Source organism: Salvelinus alpinus, chromosome 5, assembly GCF_045679555.1.
Source record: "Salvelinus alpinus chromosome 5, SLU_Salpinus.1, whole genome shotgun sequence".
Lineage (NCBI taxonomy): Eukaryota > Metazoa > Chordata > Actinopteri > Salmoniformes > Salmonidae > Salvelinus > Salvelinus alpinus.
In genome coordinates this window covers 39102696-39122629 of record NC_092090.1, presented here as the reverse complement: position 1 = coordinate 39122629, position 19934 = coordinate 39102696, and the positions used below count along the sequence as shown (strand labels likewise).

General features: G+C 41.5%; 1 protein-coding gene across 1 annotated transcript; it reads right to left on the bottom strand.

The window, feature by feature from the left end:
• Window positions 1-623: 623 nt before the first annotated feature.
• Window positions 624-7649, bottom strand: LOC139576105 (purine nucleoside phosphorylase-like). The gene is made up of 3 exons (XM_071401786.1): window positions 7498-7649; window positions 2736-2902; window positions 624-736 (listed from the first exon to the last, which is right to left on the bottom strand). The coding sequence occupies exons 1-3, from the start codon at window positions 7518-7520 to the stop codon at window positions 654-656; spliced, it is 273 nt and encodes a 90-aa protein (XP_071257887.1). The 5' UTR covers window positions 7521-7649; the 3' UTR covers window positions 624-653.
• Between the last annotated feature and the right edge of the window lie 12285 nt (window positions 7650-19934).

Sequence of the window (19934 nt, the reverse complement as noted above, 5' to 3'; positions counted from 1 at the left end):
CGATGTGCTCCCTGAAGGTACAAGTTGCCCTTTGGCACAGATCTGAAAGCTGACCATAAATCAGTGTCTTGTAATCACCCACAGCATCTGCCCCCAGGCTTAGCAGAATCTTGCTCTCTGCCACACACACACACACACACACAGAACATTAGAGTTAACACACACACTGAATGAACCCTCTCAAACATACACCCCAAAACCTCACATGCCAAAGTGTACTTTTTTAAAGTCCACACATACCTTCAACAATCAAAGCACCTAATGATGGTAATAAGAGCTCATCACAGCTAAATGACTCATTATCGTAATAACTCCACTTAGGTTATCGACATCTCATTATCAGTGGCTTAGCGATGACTGCTTAGAGGCACTTGAATTGCTAGTTCCGACTCAAACATGACAAATCTCAAATGACACTCTATTCCCAATACAGTAGAAAGTGCATAGGATAGAACCCCATAGAATAGGGTGTCATTTATGGTCATTTTGCCTCTGTGTTTGGGTGGCTCACTGAAGATCAAAGGCATCTGTTTGACTGTCTCAAAGTTTAGGTGTCTCACCTGTCATCGTTGTGTCCCCTCAGAGGGTTGTACCCGGCCAGGCCTGGCATATTGATGTGGTCTCCGATCAACATGATGTCACTAACATTGAACTTAGGGCTCAGTCCTCCTGCAGTGTTGGTCACTAACAATGTCTCCACCCCAAGCAGAGTAAACACACGCACCGGGTACGTCACCTGCACAACACACAGAATATACAGTATATATGAACACATGCACCGGGTATGTCACCTGCACAACACACAGAATATACAGTATATATAAACACACATGACTTCAGCAGTCAGAGTGGCCTAAATCATTACAGTGTCTTAGAGTGACAGAGAGCATCATCACATTAATCAGCTGTCTTTACTTAGGACTCAGCAGCTCACTGCTGTCCCAACTATAATGTCATCTGCCAGCCCTGTGGTCAGAGTAGTCTAGGTGTAGTGAGGTGCATACTGGCGGCAGAGAAGTCAGGCGCAGGAGAGCGAAAACTGATTTACAACGGTGTTGTTTAATATCCATAAACCACCATCAACAGAACAACACAATGAGTCAAACAAAACCCGGTAAATACCAGCATACCGTGCATAAGCACTACAAGAAACAATTACCGACAAGGACATGAGGGGGAACAGAGGGTTAAATACACAACATGTAATTTATGGAATTGGAACCAGGTGTGATGGAAGACAAGACAAAACCAACGGAAAATGAAAAGTGGATCAGCGATGGCTAGAAGGTCGGTGACTTCGACCGCCGAACGAACAAGGAGAGGGACCAACTTCGGCGGATGTTAGGAGTGTGTATCGGAGGCGAAGTCAGGTGCAGCAGAGCAGAGTGTAGTGAACAAGCGCACCTTTTATTCCGGTCAAAATGACAGCACAAAATAACATATAATGTACCCAAAACACAGACAAAAAGTAATGCACGTAACAATATCCACAATATCAAAATACACGTAACACAAACAATCTTACACAAAGACATGATGGGGAACAGAGGAATAAATACATATGCATTGGAATGAAAACCAGGTGTGCAGGGAACAAGACAAAAAAATGGATACATGAAAAATGGAGCGGCGATGGCTAGAAAGCCGGTGACGTCGACCGCCGAACGCCGCCCAAACAAGGAGAGGAGCCGACTTCGGCGGAAGTCGTGACAGCGGAAGTCGTGACACTAGGAGCTTCATGTTGGACAGTGACACAGCAGAATCCAATACAGTACTATGTAACAAGCTTAGGTCCTGCTTAGACAGTATCAGTTGCATATGTTTATTGCACGTCTTTATTTTGCAGCAATTTGTCTTCAAAATACTTTTTATGGAAAGCATAGCATACACAGCATGGTATGTGCGTTGCATTATGTTTCAGAGCGGAAGAGGCATTCTAACCATGGCAATGCTGTAGCCCTCATAGTAATGGAACCTGCCCTGCATACAAACACAGGCCTTCCCTTGCAGCTCCCCAAACAGAGAGACAGAGAGACACGTGCACAGCACAGGAGGCTGCTGGGGGGAAGAAAGCTCACAATAATGGCTGGAATGGAGTGAATGGAATGGTATCAACAACATGGAAACCATGTGTTTGATGTATTTGATACCATTCCATTCCAGCCATTCCGTTCCAGCCATTACTATGAGTCTGTCCTCCACAATTAAAGGTGCCACCGGCTGCTTGTGGTACACAGGCACATTCACACTGAAATGCACCAACTTCCTTGCCAGATTTGGGTCCGGCGAGGTGTTGCACACAAACACACACACGTATGTTACCCTGCATGGGATGGGATTAAGGGAGACAGATGAGGAAAGGGGGTCAGTTGCAGGTCAAAGCACTAACAGACCAGTCTACCTGGTGTGCAGTATGGTGGAGTTTGGTGTGTGTGTTTAGTAGGTGGGCCTCTCCCTGTGTGTCTCAGTGGCAGGGCCAGTTCCCCTACCCCCTGAGGGTTGATTAAGCTCTGTCCCCCAGAGCTTACGTCTGAGTAGGAAAACAACCCAGCTACCCCCCCCATCTACCCACCATGATCCCTCATTAATGATGTCACCTGGGACCAATGTTGATGACATGGCTTTAGAACTTTATTATGCAATGTAGTCATGTGCTTTGAGGTGAAGATGTTAAGCTACAGACTCACAACACAGTGTCAGAGATAAGTCTTCAAGGTTGTGTGTGTATACTGTACCTGTGCTCTGAGGGAAGTGAGGGATGTCTTTATAAGGGAAGGCTACACTATTCTCCAGTAAGTCTGCCAGCCCTCCCAGTCCAGAACCACAGATGGCCACCTTGGGCATGTGCTGCGTACGCTCCAGCAGCCAATCAGCTGTCTCCTTGTACTGCTCATAGGTGTACCTGTGAGATGGAGAGAGATAGAGAGACAGAGAGAAGAAAAAAAGACAGAGACAACAGTGAAGGGTTAGGGGCAAAGGGAAGGATTTGGGGTGTGTAAATGCAGTTGTGTCACACTTCTGCAGTGGAGCGTTTAGCTCAGGCCCTGGGCAGGGTAACTTGGCAGGATGGTGATGAATCACAGGCTGAGAAGCCTCCATAAGCAAATCCACTGGAGCACAGCAAGCAGTCCCTTACATACACATCAAAATACGATACTCAACACACACACGCAGGGGTGGTGATGTGTGAATGTGTGCATGCACACACATGCACTTCCAACAAGTGGCCCCTGAAGCCTGATTGGAGGGTTAGGATGCATAAGTAAACCCCCATCCCTCTGGCCCCGTCAGCCAGCAGGGATAAACGCGCTTGTGTGTGTGTGAGTGTGTGAGTGTGTGAGTGAGTGAGTGAGTGAAAATGTGCATATTTGAGTTATAAATCATAGTTTTACATTGCAGCTACCATAAAAAAATATCACCAAAGCAGCCGGAATAATTACAGAGAGCAACGTGAAATACCTAAATACTCATCATAAAACATTTATGAAAAATACATGGTGTACAGAAAATGAAAGATAAACATCTTGTGAATCCAGCCAATATTTCAGATTTTTTAAGTGTTTTACAGCGAAAACACAATATAGCATTATATTAGCTTACCACAATAGCCAACCACACAACCGCATTCATTCACCGCAAAGGTAGCGATCGCAAAAAAACAGCAAAAGATATAAAATTATTCACTAACCTTGACAAACTTCATCAGATGACAGTGCTATAACATCATGTTACACAATACATATATGTTTTGTTCGAAAATGTGCATATTTAGCGGTACAAATCGTGGTTTTACAATGTGAATACGTAGTCAAAATGCACAAAATTATCCGGAGATATTTTGGACAGTCACCTAATCTAATCAAATAACTCATCATAAACTTTACAAAAAAATACATGTTGTACAGCAAATGAAAGATACACTAGTTCTTAATGCAACCGCTGTGTTAGATTTTTAAAAATAACTTTAGTATGACATACAGCTTACGTTATAGCAAGACAGCACCCGCCAAAACGCTGGATAATAGAACTAAACATTTTCCACAGAAATACGAAATAACATCATAAATGGTTCCTACTTTTGCTGAGCTTCCATCAGAATCTTGTACAAGGAGTCCTTGGTCCAGAATAATCGTTGTTTGGTTTTAGAATGTCCTCTTCGCCTGTCGAATTAGCAACCATAGCTAGCCATGTGGCGCAAACGTGCCCAACTTCACCTCACGCAAAGAAAAGAAAATTCCAAAACTCGCAATTTACGTTCAATAAACTGATACAACTCGGTTGAAAAAAACGACTTTATGATGTTTTTATCACATCTATCAAATAAAATCAGAGCCGGAGATATCTAACGTGTATACCGAAAGCTTTTCAGAAGGCAATCTGGGGTTCCTTCTCGCGCCTTCGAAGACAATGAAATTTCCAGACACGTCATTCCAAAAGCTCTTGTTCGGCCTCAGATCAAGCTAGACACCCCATTCCACCTCTCACTGCCTGTTGACATCTAGTGGAAGGCGTATGCAGTACATGTATATCCATAGATTTCAGGCAAATTAATAGGAAGGCCCTGGAACAGAGCCTCGATTTCAGATTTTTAACTTCCTGTCAGGAAGTTTGCTGCAAAATGAGTTATGTTCTACTCACAGATATAATTCAAACGGTTTTAGAACCTTGAGAGTGTTTTCTATCCAATAGTAATAATAATATGCATATTGTACGAGCTAGAATAGAGTACGAGGCAGTTTAATTTGGGCACGATTTTTTACAAAGTGAAAATAGCGCCCCCCTATTGAGAAAAGGTTTTAACGGGATGATATGACAACAGCCAGTGAAAGTGCAGGGCGCCAAATTCAAACAACAGAAATCTAATAATTAAAATTCCTCAAACATACATGTATCTTATACCATTTTAAAGGTAATCTTGTTGTTAATCCAGCCAAAGTGTCCAATTTCAAATAGGCTTTACAGCGAAAGCACCACAAACGATTATGTTAGGTCACCGCAGAAATCACAGAAAAACAGTCATTTTTCCAGCCAAAAACGGGAGTCACAAAAAGCAGAAATAGAGATAAAATTAAATCACTAACCTTTGATGATCTTCATCAGATGACACTCATAGGACTTCATGTTACACAATACATATGTTTTGTTCGATAAAGCTCATATTTATATTCAAAAACCTCAGTTTACATTGGAGCCATGTTCATAAATGCCTCCAAAATATCCGGAGAAATTGCAGAGAGCCACGTCAAATAACATAAATACTCATCATAAACTTTGACATAAGATACATGTTTTACATAGAATTAAAGATACACTTGTTCTTAATGCAACCGCTGTGTCAGATTTCAAAAAGCTTTACGGCAAAAGCACAATATTCAATAATCTGAGAACAGCATTCAGCCACAAAAGGAAGCCATACAGTTACCCGCCAAATTGTGCAGTCAACAAAACTCATAAAAAGCATTATAAATCGTCACTTACCTTTGCTGATCTTCGTCGGAATGCACTCCCAGGACTCCCACAAGAAATGTTTGTTTTGTTCGGTAATGTCCATCATTTATGTCCAAATAGCTATTTTTGTTAGCGTGTTTGGTAAACAAATCCAAAGTCAGAAAGCGCATTCACTAAAAGCTGACGAAATGTCAAAAAGTTCCGTAACAGTCAGTAGAAACATGTCAAACGATGTATTGAATCAATCTTTAGATTGTTTTAAACATAAATCTTCAGTAACGTTCCAACCGGAGAATTACATTGACTTCAGATATGCGATGGAACAGAGCTCCCTCTCATGTGAACGCGCATGGTCAGAGCATGGCCAGGTCATGGTAGACCTGACTATTTCCTGTCTCCTTCGGCCCCACTTCCCAGTAGAGGCATCAGACAAGGTTCTACAGACTGTTGACATCTAGTGGAAGCCATAGGAAGTGCAAACTCATCCATATCCCACTGTTTGTTCAATAGGGGCTGTGTTGAAAATCTACCAACCTCAGAATTCCCACTTCCTGTTTGGATTTTTTCTCAGGTTTCTGCCTGCCATATGAGTTCTGTTATACTCACAGACATCATTCAAACAGTTTTAGAAACTTCAGAGTGTTTTCTATCCAATACAAATAATAATATGCATATATTAGCAACTGGTACTGAGGAGCAGGCAGTTTACTATGGGCACCTCTGTGCACCTTTCATCCAAGCTACTCAATACTTCCCCTGCAGCCATAAGAAGTGAATGATCTTCCTCTATCTCGGTGTATAGAGCTCTTAAATGAAACCCATGCCTACACTGTAAGAAAGAAACATGCTATCCAGAACCTAAAAGGGTTATTCAGCTGTCCCCATAAGAGAACCCTTGTTGGTTCCAGGTAGAACCGTTTTGGCTTCCAGGTAGAACCCTTTCTACAGAGGGTTCTACATGGAACCCAAAATGGTTCTACCTGGAACCAAAAGGGTTTTACCTGGAACCAGCAAGGGACAGTGGTGGAAAAAGTACCCAATTGTCATACTTGGATAAAAGTAAATATACCTTAATAGAAAATGACCCAGTAAAATATTACTTTAGTAAAAGTCTACAAGTATTTTTTTTTAAATATATATACTTAAGTATCAAAAGTAAATGTAATTGCAAAAATATATGTAGGTATAAAAAGTAAAAGTATAAATTATTTCACATTCCTTATATTAGGCAAACCAGACAGCATAATTTTCTTGTTATTTTAATTTATGGATAGCCAGGGGCACACTAACACTCAGACATCATTTACACATTAAGCATTTGTGTTTAGTGAGTCTGCCAGATCAGAAGCAGTAGGGATGATCAGGGTGTTCTCTTGATAAGTGTGTGAGAATTGGACCATTTTCCTGTCCTGCTAAGCATTCGAAATGCATTGAGTACCATTGGGTGCCAGGGAAATGTGTGGAGTAAAAAGTTGCCTACATTATTTTCTTTAAGAATGTAGCGGTGTAAAAGTTGGCAAAAATATATAGTAAAGTACAGATACCACAAAAAACAACTTAAGTAGTACATTTAAGTATTTTTACACCACTGCCTATTGGGTCACCCGAAGAACACATTTGAAACCCTTTTTCTAAGAGAATAGGTTTATAGCCTAATCTTGTGCCCGCATAGCCTGCAGTGTTTTGGCTGCAGCGTTGTTTTATTGTGTGCAATATAGGCAAGCTCTCATCGAATTCAAACTGGCTATCTGTAGTCTATTTCATTCCATCCACCTTGAATCATATGGGAAGGACGTTTTGGCTATCTACCTGTCACTTTGACCGGGGGCGTTATCAGAAACGAGAGCTACTGCCGCCACATAACTCTTGCGCTTTCTCACTGCAATCTCAAATTCTCTACCAGGAATGATCGCCGTTACTATGGCAATGATCTGGTTATGCCCGAGTTAATGGTTAATTCGAATAGGCGAAACAAGTTTATGAGGTGATAGATGAAGGTTTGTTCCTTCTGACCGAGCATAATATCATGTAGTTGTTTATTTATCGTACCTGCTCTCGCTGGTGGATGACATGTCGGCGGCGGTTGAGGAAATTGTTAGATTTATTTCTCTCGCTGTCTTGATGCGAAGTGATACAGCTTTCGGTTTGAAAGATGGGGTGAAGTGATTCGCTCACGGGGTGGATTGACAATAGTGCAGCACGCGGACTGGCTTGAGGGCCAGGGCCGGTTTAATGCAAGGGCTTACCGGGGCTAAAGCCCCTTAGCCGAGGCCTGTGGGGGGCCCAAGAGGCCACAAAAAATAAATATATATATATGTAGTTCATACACTGCTCTTAGAACGCAGGAAAATACAACTTCACTCAAGAGGATACTACTTAATCAATGTTAAAAACAATTTTCTCACTATCATGACATTACAATACACAGCAGTGTTCATAATTGTGTTGGTATTATCTTTGTTAACTTGTATTTGACCATGCTGTTACTGGAAATGCATTATTTCATTGTAACTTGAGCTAGTACATGCCGCGTTCAGCATCGTCGTTCTCTACTAATTTTACAACTTGGAGATGCGTTTCTAGTTTCTTGTTTCTGCGGTTTGGACAAATCATCATCAACTTGATCTACATGTCATTTGAATCTACGGAAGTCCAGCTTCCTATTCCTATCACCCCGATTCGCCAATCTTTTAAGGACATTTTTCTGTTGCAATTTAAACAGAAGTTGAATATACACCATGGAATTTGAAGTTCCTGATCGTCGGGTGAGATATTATTGAATTGTAGATTTTTACTTTGTATGTACATATATTCACCCACAGTCATGCTTAATATTCTGCAGATTTCAGATAGAAAATGTACTGTCCCCGTTAAACTGCCGCCATGAAACTCAGAGCTAGCAGCTTAGCTAACAAATTAAATTCCAGAGGCGCTGCCCAGTTTTCCCTGTAGTGATTAGTGAAGCGTTTTTTACAGTGTTGCAGATGGTGAATATGTAGTAGTTATGTTATTCAGAAAACTTTGTCCAAATTAATGGACTGTTGACTGTCAAATATGAAGAAAGACAACTTTCAGATGCTTCATCCATCAGGAGAGCTTCCCCTGTAATGATTTCCTGCCCCTTGTTTCCGCCCCTCAATTCTGCCCCTCGTTTCGGCTCAAGCCCTCATATCACAGTCCTGTGTTGATAGTTGCATTGATAGACAGCGAATTGGATGCGTGTGCTTGAAGAGAAATGTCTTCTTGCACTGTTTTCTGACAATCAACGTTATGAAATGTTTTCAAAATAAAAATACAATAAAAACAAAAAGATAGTCGTAGAACTCTGTGGGGCACAGTAGTATTCTCTTACCCTCAGTACTAAACAGCCATGAAAAATAATTCAATTTCTTATGTGACCCATTCATTGATACATTTTTTTAAATGGGCTATTTCAGTTTCGCTCCTTCAGAAAGTATTCATACCCCTTGACATGTTCCACATTTTGTTGTTAGAGCCTGAAATTTAAAAAAAATTTGCTACACACAATGCCCCATAATGACATTTATTGAAAATGAAAAACATAAATCTAATTTACATAAGTATTCATACCCCTGAGTCAATACATGTTAGAATCACCTTTGACAGCGATTACAGCTGTGAGTCTTTCTGGGTAAGCCTCTAAGAGCTTTGGACACCTGGATTGTACAATATTCACACATTATTTTTTAAATTCTTCAAGCTCTGTCAAGTGGGTTGTTGGTCATTGCTAGACAGCCCTTTTAAAGTTTTGCCATAGATTTACAAGATTAACTAGGTCGAAACTGTAACTAGGCCAGTCACTCCAGTGTATATTTGGCCTTGTGTTTCAGGTTATTGTCCTGCTGAAAGGTGAATTTGTCTCCCAGTATCTGCTGGAAAGCAGACTGAAACAGGTTTTCCTCTAGGATTTTGCCTGTGCTTAGTTCTATTCCGTTTGTTTTTATCCTGAAAAAAATCCCTTGTCCTTACTGATTACAAACATACCCATAACATGATGCAGCCACCAACATGCTTGAAAATACAAAGAATGTTACTCAGTGATGTGTTGCGCTGGATTTTCCCCAAATATAACACTTGTATTCAGGACATAAAGTTAATTTCTTTGCCACATTTTTTGTAGTTTTACTTTAGTGGCTTTTTGCAAGCAAGATGCATGATTTTGAATATTTTTATTCTGTACAGGCTTGCTTCTTTTCATAATTTCAATTAGGTTAGTATTGTGGAGTAACTACAATGTTGTTGATATCAAGGCTCAGGAGAAGACCCAGATGCAGACAGTTTTGAAGTAACAAAAGCTTCTTACTAAACAGCAGGGCAGGCAAACGACAGGTCAAGGCAGGCAGAGGTCAGTAATCCAGAGCAGAGTCCGAAAGGTACAGAACGGCAGGCAGGCTCAGGGCTGGCAGAACAGTCAAAACTATAAAACAGGAACTAGAGAAAAACAGGAGCACGGGAAAAATGCTGGTAGGCTTGACCAAACAAAAACTGGCAGCAGACAAACAGAGAACACATGGGGAAGATGTGCGACACCTGGATGGGGTTGGAGACAAGCACAAAGACAGGTGAAAGAGATCAGGGTGTGACTGTTGATCCATCCTTTGTTTTCTCCTATCCCAGCCATTGGCCTCACCATTGGCCTCATGATGAAATCCCTGAGCGGTTTCCTTCCTCCTTGGCAACTGAGTTAAGGACACCTGTATCTTTGTTGTCAACGACGTGTGTATAGGTGGCAGGGAAGTCAGGCGCAGGAGAATCAAACTTGGTATAATGGAGTAGTTTAATAACTTAAAAACACAGCTCCAAAACCATAATACATAATCAAAGCGGGTACGAGGACCCGACGCGCACCAATACAAACTACACGATCATGACCAAACAAACAATCTCTGACAAGGACATGTGGGGAAACAGAGGGTTAAATACACAACAGGATAATGAATGGGATTGAAACCAGGTGTGTAGGAAGACAAAACCAATGGAAAATGAAAAATTGATTAATGATGGCTAGAAGACCGGTGACGTCGACCGCCGAGCACCGCCCGAACAAGGAGAGGCATCGACTTCGGTAGAAGTCGTGACATTTGTATTGACTGGGTGTATTGATTTTGTAATTGTTTTTATTTAACAAAGCAAGTCAGTTAAGAACAAATTCTTATATACAATGATGGCCTACCAAATGGCAAAAGGCCTCCTGCGAGGGCGGGGATTAAAAAAAAAAAATATATATATATATATATATATATATATATAAAAATATAGGACAAAACACACATCACGACAACACTACATAAAGAGAGACCTAAGACAACAACATAGCAAGGCAGCAACATATGACAAGAACATGGTAGCAACACAACATGGTTGCAGCACAAAAACATGATACAAACATTGGGCACAGACAACAGCACAAAGGGCAAGAAGGTAGAGACAACAATACATCATGCAAAGCAGCCACAACTGTCAGTAAGAGTGTCTATGATTGATTCCAGTCGTTAGATGCAGCGAACTGAAAAGACGAGCGACCCAGGGATGTGTGTGCTTTGCAAACCTTTAACAGAATGTGACTGGCAGAACGAGTGTTGTACTGTATGTGGAGGATGAGAGCTGCAGTAGATATCTCCGATAGGGGGGAGTGAGGCCTAATATGGTTTTAGAAATAAGCATCAACCAGTGGGTCTTGCGACGGGTATACAGAGATGACCAGTTTACAGAGGAGTATAGAGTGCAGTGATGTGTCCTATAAGGAGCATTGGTGGCAAATCTGATGGCCGAATGGTTAAGAACATCTAGCCGCTCGAGAGCACCCTTACCTGCCGATCTTTAAATGATGTCTCCATAATCTAGCATGGGTAGGATGGTCTTCTGAATCAGTGTTAGTTTGGCAGCTGGGGTGAAAGAGGAGTGATTACAATAGAGGAACCAAGTCTAGATTTAACTTTAGCCTGCAGCTTTGATATGTGCTGAGAGAAGGACAATGTACTGTCTAGCCATACTCCCAAGTAATTGTATGAGGTGACTACCTCACGCTCTAAACCCTCAGAGGTAGTAATCACCTGTGGGGAGAGGGTCATTCGTCTTACCAAACCACATGACCTTTGTTTTTGAGGTGTTCAGAACAAGGCTAAGGGTAGAGAAAGCTTGTTGGACACTTAGAAAGCTTTGTTGTAAGACATTTAATCGAAAATCCGGGGAGGGGCCAGCTGAGTATAAGACTGTATCATCTGCATATAAATGGAGGAGAGAGCTTCCTACTGCCTGAGCTATGTTGTTGATGGAAATTGAGAAGAGCGTGGGGCGTAGGATTGAGCCTTGGGGTACTCCCTTGGTGACAAGCAGTGGCTGAGACAGCAGGTTTTCTGACTTTATACTCTGCACTCTGAGAGAAAGCCAGTCAATTGATTATTGACAAGTTTTTCCAAAACTTTTGATAAACAGGACAAATAGAAATAGGCCTATAACAGTTAGGATCAGCTTGATCTCCCTCTTTAAATGAAGGCAGAAATGTGGCTGCCTTACAAGCAATGGGAACCTCCCAAGAAAGGAGAGACAGGTTAAAAAGGTTGGAGATAGCCTTGGCGATGATAGGGGCAGCAACCTTAAAGAAGAAAGGGTCTAAACCATCTGACCCAGATGTTTCTTTGGGGTCAAGTTTCAGGAGCTCCTTTAGCACCTCGGACTCAGTGACTGCCAGCAGGGAGAAACGTTGTTGCGGGGCAGGTGAAAAAAACAGGGAGAAGCATTGGAGATAGTCGCATTAGAAGGCGTGGGAGATGAGGAAATGTTGGACAGGCAAGGAGGCATGGCTGAGTCAAATAGGAATCCTGACTTAATGAAGTGGTGATTAAAGAGCTCAGCCATGTGCTTCTTGTCAGGAACGACCACATCATCAAGTTTAAGGGACATGGGCAGCTGTGAGGAGGAGGGTTTATTCTCCAGGAGAGAACTGCTCCTTAAAGCAACTAACTTTGGCCTTCCGGATCGCCTGAGTGCACTTATTTCTCATTTGCCTGAACGAGAGCCGGTCAGCATGAGTATGCGTGTGCCGAGCCTTTCTCCAAATGCAATTCTTGAGGTGGAGTAACTCTGCGAGATCACGGTCAAACCAGGGGCTGAACTTGTTTTTAATTCTCATTTTCTTTGGGGGCAGGTTTGTTAACCTTTACTTAACACCCATCCCGGATCCGGGAGCATCCTCATCAGTAAAAGCTGACTAGCATAGCCTAGCATAGCGCCACAAGTAAATAATAGCATATAAATATCATGAAATCACAAGTCCAATACAGCAAATGAAAGATAAACATCTTGTGAATCCAGCAATCATTTCCGATTTTTTAAATGTTTTACAGCGAAAACACAATATGTATTTCTATTAGCTATTTATTTTTATTTTTAATTTTACCTTTATTTAACTAGGCAAGTCAGTTAAGAACAAATTCTTATTTTCAATGACGGTCTAGGAACAGTGGGTTAACTGCCTGTTAAGGGGCAGAACGACAGATTTGTACCTTGTCAGCTCGGGGATTTGAACTTGCAACCTTTCGGTTACTAGTCCAACGCTCTAACCACTAGGCTACCCTGCCGCCCCAGCTAACCACAATAGCCAAAGACTCAACCGCATATTTTCACCATGTTTCTACCGCATAGGTAGCTATCACAAAACCGACCAAATATAGATATAATTAGTCACTAACCAAGAAACAACTTCATCAGATGACAGTCTTATAACATGTTATACAATAAATTTATGTTTTGTTCGAAAATGTGCATATTTGAGGTATAAATCATAGTTTTACATTGCAGCTACCATCACAAATATCACCAAAGCAGCCAGAATAATTACAGAGAGCAACGTGAAATACCTAAATACTCATCATAAAACATTTATGAAAAATACATGGTGTACAGCAAATAAAAGATAAACATCTTGTGAATCCAGCCAATATTTCCGATTTTTTAAGTGTTTTACAGCGAAAACACAATATAGCATTATATTAGCTTACCACAATAGCCAAACACACAAATGCATTTATTAGCAGCAAAAGGTAGCTATCACAAAAACCAGCAAAAGATATAAAATGAATCACTAACCTTGGACAACTTCATCAGATGACAGTCTTATAACATCAGGTTATACAATACACTTATGTTTTGTTTGAAAATGTGCATATTTAGAGCTGCAAACCGTGGTTATACATTGTGAAAATGTAGCAACATTTCCCCAGAATCTCCGGAGATATTTTGGACACTCACCTAATCTGACCAAAGAACTCATCATAAACTTTACTAAAAAATACATGTTGGACAGCAAATGAAAGATACACTGGTTCTTAATGCAACCGCCGTGTTAGATTTTTAAAAATAACTTTACCATAACAAACAGCTTGCGTTATTGCGAGACAGCGCCCGCCAAAACGGCAGAGAATAGAAATAACATTTTCCACAGAAATACGAAATAACATCATAAATTGTTCTTACTTTTGCTGAGCTTCCATCAGAATCTTGTACAAGGAGTCCTAGGTCCAGAATAAATTGTTGTTTGGTTTTAGAATGTCATTTTCTTCTGTCGAATTCGCTCCACAAGGCTAGCCAAGGTTAATAACGTTCCCATATTCTCTCGACGCAAAAAACGGAAATCCCCAAAAGTCCAAATAAACGTTGAATAAACTGATAGAACTCGGTTGAAAAAAACTGCTTTACGATGTTATTATCACATGTATCAAATAAAATCAGAGCCGGAGATATTAGCCGTGTATACCGAACGCCTATCATAAGACAATATGGAGGTGCTTCCCGCGCCTTGGTAGACAAAGGAAATTCTGGACACGTCATTCCAAGAGCTCTTGTTCGACCTCAGATCAAGCTAGACACCCCATTCCACCTTCCACTGCCTGTTGACATCTAGTGGAAGGCGTATGCAGTGCATGCATATCGATAAATATAAGGCAATTGAATAGGCAGGCCCTGGAACAGAGCCTCGTTTTCAGATTTTTCACTTCCTGTCTGGAAGTTTGCTGCCAAATGAGTTCTGTTTCACTCACAGATATAATTCAAATAGTTTTAAAAACTTGAGAGTGTTTTCTATCCAATAGTAATACTAATATGCATATTGTATGATCTAGAAAAGAGTACGAGGCCGTTTAAATTGGGCACGATTTTTTCCAAAGTGAAAATAGCGCCCCCCTATTGACAAGAAGTTTTAACAATACCACTGAAAATAATCGGGGGAAAAAGAAGGTCCAAGCGTCTTCGACAGAGGGGATCATGTCACGGATCCCTCCGGAACTGTCATTACGCACACCTGGTCCCTATTCCCTTTGATTAGTAATTGTATAAGTGTGCCCTTTGTTCACCATTGTCCTGTGTGATTATTGTTCCCATGTCCGTTGGTCGTGTGAGTACCTATGCGTTGGTGCAGCTGTTATGTTGCGTGCTTTATATATTGTGTATTACGGTATCGTCCCGTATCGTTCAATGAGGTTTACCCTCGCTCTTTTGTTTGGGTACAGCTCAGTGTTTTGTATACGTGTTTGTTTTGGGTGTATTAAAAAACCCTATTGTGTATTCCTGCGCCTGTCTCCAAATCCTTTATACCAGCGTGACAGATCAAGCTGATTCTATACCATTTTACAGAGGCCAGTTCATGAAGGAAGGCTTGCTCATTAAAGTTTTTTAGCAAGCGTCTATGACAAATCAAGACAGGTCGTTTCACTGAGCAGCCATTACAAACACAGGCTGTAAAACAGTGATCACTAAGGTCATTACAGAAAACACCAGACTGATACCTATCAGGATTATTTGTGAGGATAACATCAAGAAGAGTAGCCTTTTCTGGGTGTTTGGAGTCATACCTTGTGGGATTGGTGATGATCTAAGAAAGATTTAGGGAGTCCCATTGCTTTAGGACTTGGTCAGGTGGTTTAAGCATGTCCCACTTTAGGTCACCTAGCAAGACAAATTCAGACTTAGTGTAAGGGGCCAGGAGAGAGCTTAGGGCAGGTAGGGTACAGGCCGGTGCTGATGGAGGACGATAGTACCTAGCAACAGTCAACAAAGAGCTATTTGAAAGTTTAATACTTAAAACCAGCAAATCAAATTGTTTGGGGACAGACTTGGTGGAGACAACCGTGCCCACCCTAGTCACACCCTGACCTAACCAAATAGAGAATTAAAAGGATCTCTAAGGTCAAGGCGTGACAGTGATACACCATCCAAAGTGTAATTAATAACTTCACCATGCTCAAATGGATATTCATTGTCTGCTTTTTTATTTTACCCATCTACCAATAGGTGCCATTCTTTGCGAGGCATTGGAAACCTCCCTGGTCTTTGTGGTTGAATCAGTGTTTGAAATTCACTGCTCGACTGAGGGACCTTACAGATAATTGTGTGTGTGTGGGTTACAGAGACGAGGTAGTCATTCAAAAATCATGTTAAACTATATTATTGCACACAGAGTGAGTCCATGCAACTTATTATGCGGCTTGTTTTTACTCCTGAACTTATTTAGGCTAGCCATAGCAAAGGGGTTGAATAATTATTGACTGAAGACATTTCAACTTTTCATTTTTTATTAATTCGTTTAAAAAAAAATCCACTTTGACATTATGGGCCACTGTGTGTAGGCCAGTGACACAACATCTCTATTTAATTCATTTTAAATTCAGGCTGTAACACAACAAACTCTGGAAAAGACAATGGGTGTGAATACTTTCTGAAGGCACTAAGACAATACTATTTGCATATTAATATGTCTAATGGACATAAATTATTTTTGTATTATTTATGTTTCCATCTGATACTGTTCCATACAGTTCACTCCAGCCTTTATGATGATGAACATGTGATTTGCAATTAAGCTCTACTAGCTGTCCCTGCATACACTACGTGGCCAAAAGTATGTGGACACCTACTCATCAAACATATCATTCCTAAATCATGGGCAGTAATATGGAGTTTGTCCCCCCCTTTGCTGCTACAACAGCCTCCACTCTTCTGGGAAGGCTTTTCAATGCATGTTGGACATTGCTTTGGGGACTTGCTTCCATTCAGCCACAAGTGCACTCGTGAGGTCGGGCACTGATGTTAGGCAATTAGGCCTAGCTCGCAGTCAGCGTTCCAATTCATCCCAAAGGTGTTCGATGGGGTTTAGGTCAGGGCTCTGTGCAGTCCAGTCAAGTTTAGGCCATCATTGTAAATAAGAATTTGTTCTTAACTGACTTGCCTAATTAAATAAAGGTTAAATAAAAACTATTTAAAAAAGTTATTTCACACCGATCTCGACAAACCATTTCTAAATGGACCTCGTTTTGTGCCTGGTGGCATTGTCATGCTGAAACAGGAAAGGGCCTTCCCCAAACTGTTGCCACAAAGTTGGAAGCACAGAATCGTCTAGAATGTCATTGTATGCTGTTGCGTTAAGATTGACCTTCACTGGAAGTAAGGGGCCTATCCCGAACCATGACAAACAGCCCCAGACCATTATCCCTCCTCCGCAAAACTTTACATTTGGCACTATGCATAGGGGCAGGTAGCGTTTTCTTGGCGTCCGTCAAACCAAGATTTGTCCGTTGGACTACCAGATGGTGAAGCATGATTCATCACTCCAGAGAGCACATTTCCACTGCTCCAGAGTCCAATGGCGACGAGCTTTACACCACTTCAGCCGACGCTTGGCATTGCGCATGGTGATCTTTGCCTTGTGTTCGGCTGCTCGGCCATGGAAATCTGTTTCATGAAGCTCCTGACGAACAGATCTTGTGTTGACGTTGCTTCCAGAGGCAGTTTGGAACTCGGTAGTGAGTGTTGCAAACGAGGACAGACTATTTTTACTCGCTACGAGCTTCAGCACTCGGCGGTCCCATTCTGTGAGCTTGGGTGGCCTACCACTTCGCAGCTGAGCTGTTGTCGCTCCTCTTCACGATAACAGCAATTACAGTTGACTGGGGAAGCTCTAGTAGGGTAGACATTTTATGAACTGACTTTCCTATGACGGTGCCACGTTGAAAGTCTTTCTACTGCCAATGTTTGTCTATGGACATTGCATGACTGTGTGCTCGATTTTATACGCCTGTCAGCAATGGGTGCTGAAATAGCCGTCCGGACAAACCTACCTATCTGGTCAGCCGGATCTATCTGGCTGGCCGGTCGGCCGAACATACCTATCTGGCCTGCCGGCCAACTTGGCCTACCTATCTGGCCGGCCAGCCGAACCTACTTATCTGACCGGCATGACCTATCTAGCCAGCCTGATCTATCTGGCCGGACCTACCTATCTGGTCACCCTGACCTATCTGGCCGTCCGGCTGGCCGGCCAACCGGACCTTTCTGGCTGGACTTACTTATCCAAAAGGACCTATCTGGCATGACCTATCTGTCCGGACCTACTTATATGGTCGGCCGGACCTATCTGAATGAAATGCACATGTATTTAGTGATATATGCTTCATGCTTGTTGAAACACTATGATTGAAGTGTATATGTATTTAGGAATGGTTGATTATTGCTGGAATATGTTTATTGTGTATTTCATGCCTTTTTTAAAGTTAATTCTACAAGTGATTTCTGATTGGCTAAGAATGGTATGGTCCAGGTGAATGCCATGTTTGACATTTCTGTCTAGGCCAGAGAGAGGTACGGTGCCATGCTAGCAGTCTACAGGCATGATTGAGGCCTGGTCAAATTTTTGAGCTACTATGTTTAAATGTACTTTCAGTTTTCCCCCAGTTTATGTTACCTGTCCAGTCTATGTCCTGTTTGTTATTTTGTTGTACATACACGCACATAGTGTACAGTCTTCGATGCCGTGATTTCACTTATAAAGCCCTCATCACGGGCACTGCACTGGATCCATTTGCGTGCCTCCTCACTGAAACCTCCACTGCAAGGGTGGCCTCCTTTACTCTCTTTTAAAGTTTCAATGGCGGCCATCTTGAAAAATCTGCCATCTTGAATTTTCAACTGGGTCCATTAGAATAAAAAAAATACACGTGTTAATGTCTGTTTTTATAGTTGTTACATGATTTAATAACCTACGTTGCTCTCAAGGCTGACTACTATAGTTGCTTTATTGAATTATGGCGGCCATCTTGGATATTAATTGTATAGTTATTTTCGCTGTGTTAAAATTCTTCATCTCAAAATTGTGAAAATAATTATGTATAGGTTTCCATACTTATAATACAGTGCATTCGGAAAGTAGTCAGACCCCTTGACTTTTTCCACATTTTGTTACGTTACAGCTGTCATGACGTTGCCCTCTTTGGACACAGCGAGCACCATCCCCCTACCTCTGCACAATCCCCCTCTCTCTGTCTCCTACACCCAGGCTGCTGTGGTCAGAGAGGTCGTAAATTCCTAGAGATCCTCTCCTCATGGCCAGAGTATAGAGAGAGAGTGAGTTTCATAGAGAGAACAAAGGAATTTCTTCCACCTCACAGAACTTGACAACCGAACAATTTTCTTGTTCTGGAGAAGGTATAAAAGATCGGTGAAGAATCCAGCTACGAACTGGTCCGTTTGGTACAATTTTGTGAAACTCATGAGAGACAATACCGCCACAGTACCATAATCCTGTTTATACAACAGTCTCAGTTATGAGGCTTACATCTAATTGTTGTATAAAATGAATGAGTAAAGATGAAACTATTTGTGAAATTGTGATGCTATGTCATGATGTTAATGTGAGAGACTTGTATTTCTGTCATTGGCACGCCCCCAGGGGCACAGACAGGACCTGGCGTCATGGGACAGCCCTTTTCTATGTTCCGAATAAAACCCCCACCTGGGTTTTCCCACTTCAGACCGAGCTTACCTCAATTACGAGAGGGCTAAGGGTTGAGACCAGACCAGTACCTCTATCACAGAGGGAAATAAGGTTTAAGTAGATTGCTGAATCTTTTAACCATCCCACGTGGTTAAACTCTTAGACTATCGATATTGACAGAATAAGAACAAGTCTTTGATATTAATTACTAGTCTGCAGCTAGGAATTCGGTATCATTGAACGCGAAGACCGACAACCACCGAAACATCTATTCTATTCTATCTATTCTAATACAACATTTCTGAAGTACCCATTATAACCACGAAAGACGGGCGGATGAACTTCCAACAGAAAGAGAACGATTCCAACAGAGATCATGTGATAAACTGAGTGTCAATATATATATTGATTGCAATTATTCCCGAATGAGTGAGCGTTCATGTGCAAAGGATTAGCATTTCAATTGTTATAGTGGGCTAAACCATGCCGGTTTAGCCCACTAGGGCACATTCCCCTATAATTTCCTTGTAATCATATCTACTGTTTGTTATGCAGTTCTGTGAATTACTTAGTTAGTAAATAAATGATTTACGACAATTGAGGTATTGATGACTCATAGTGAAGACTGGGTTCGTGCAGATAACCAACAATTTACGACGTTTGGAATGAGACTAACGTGAGGTAAAGAATAATTCATTAATTC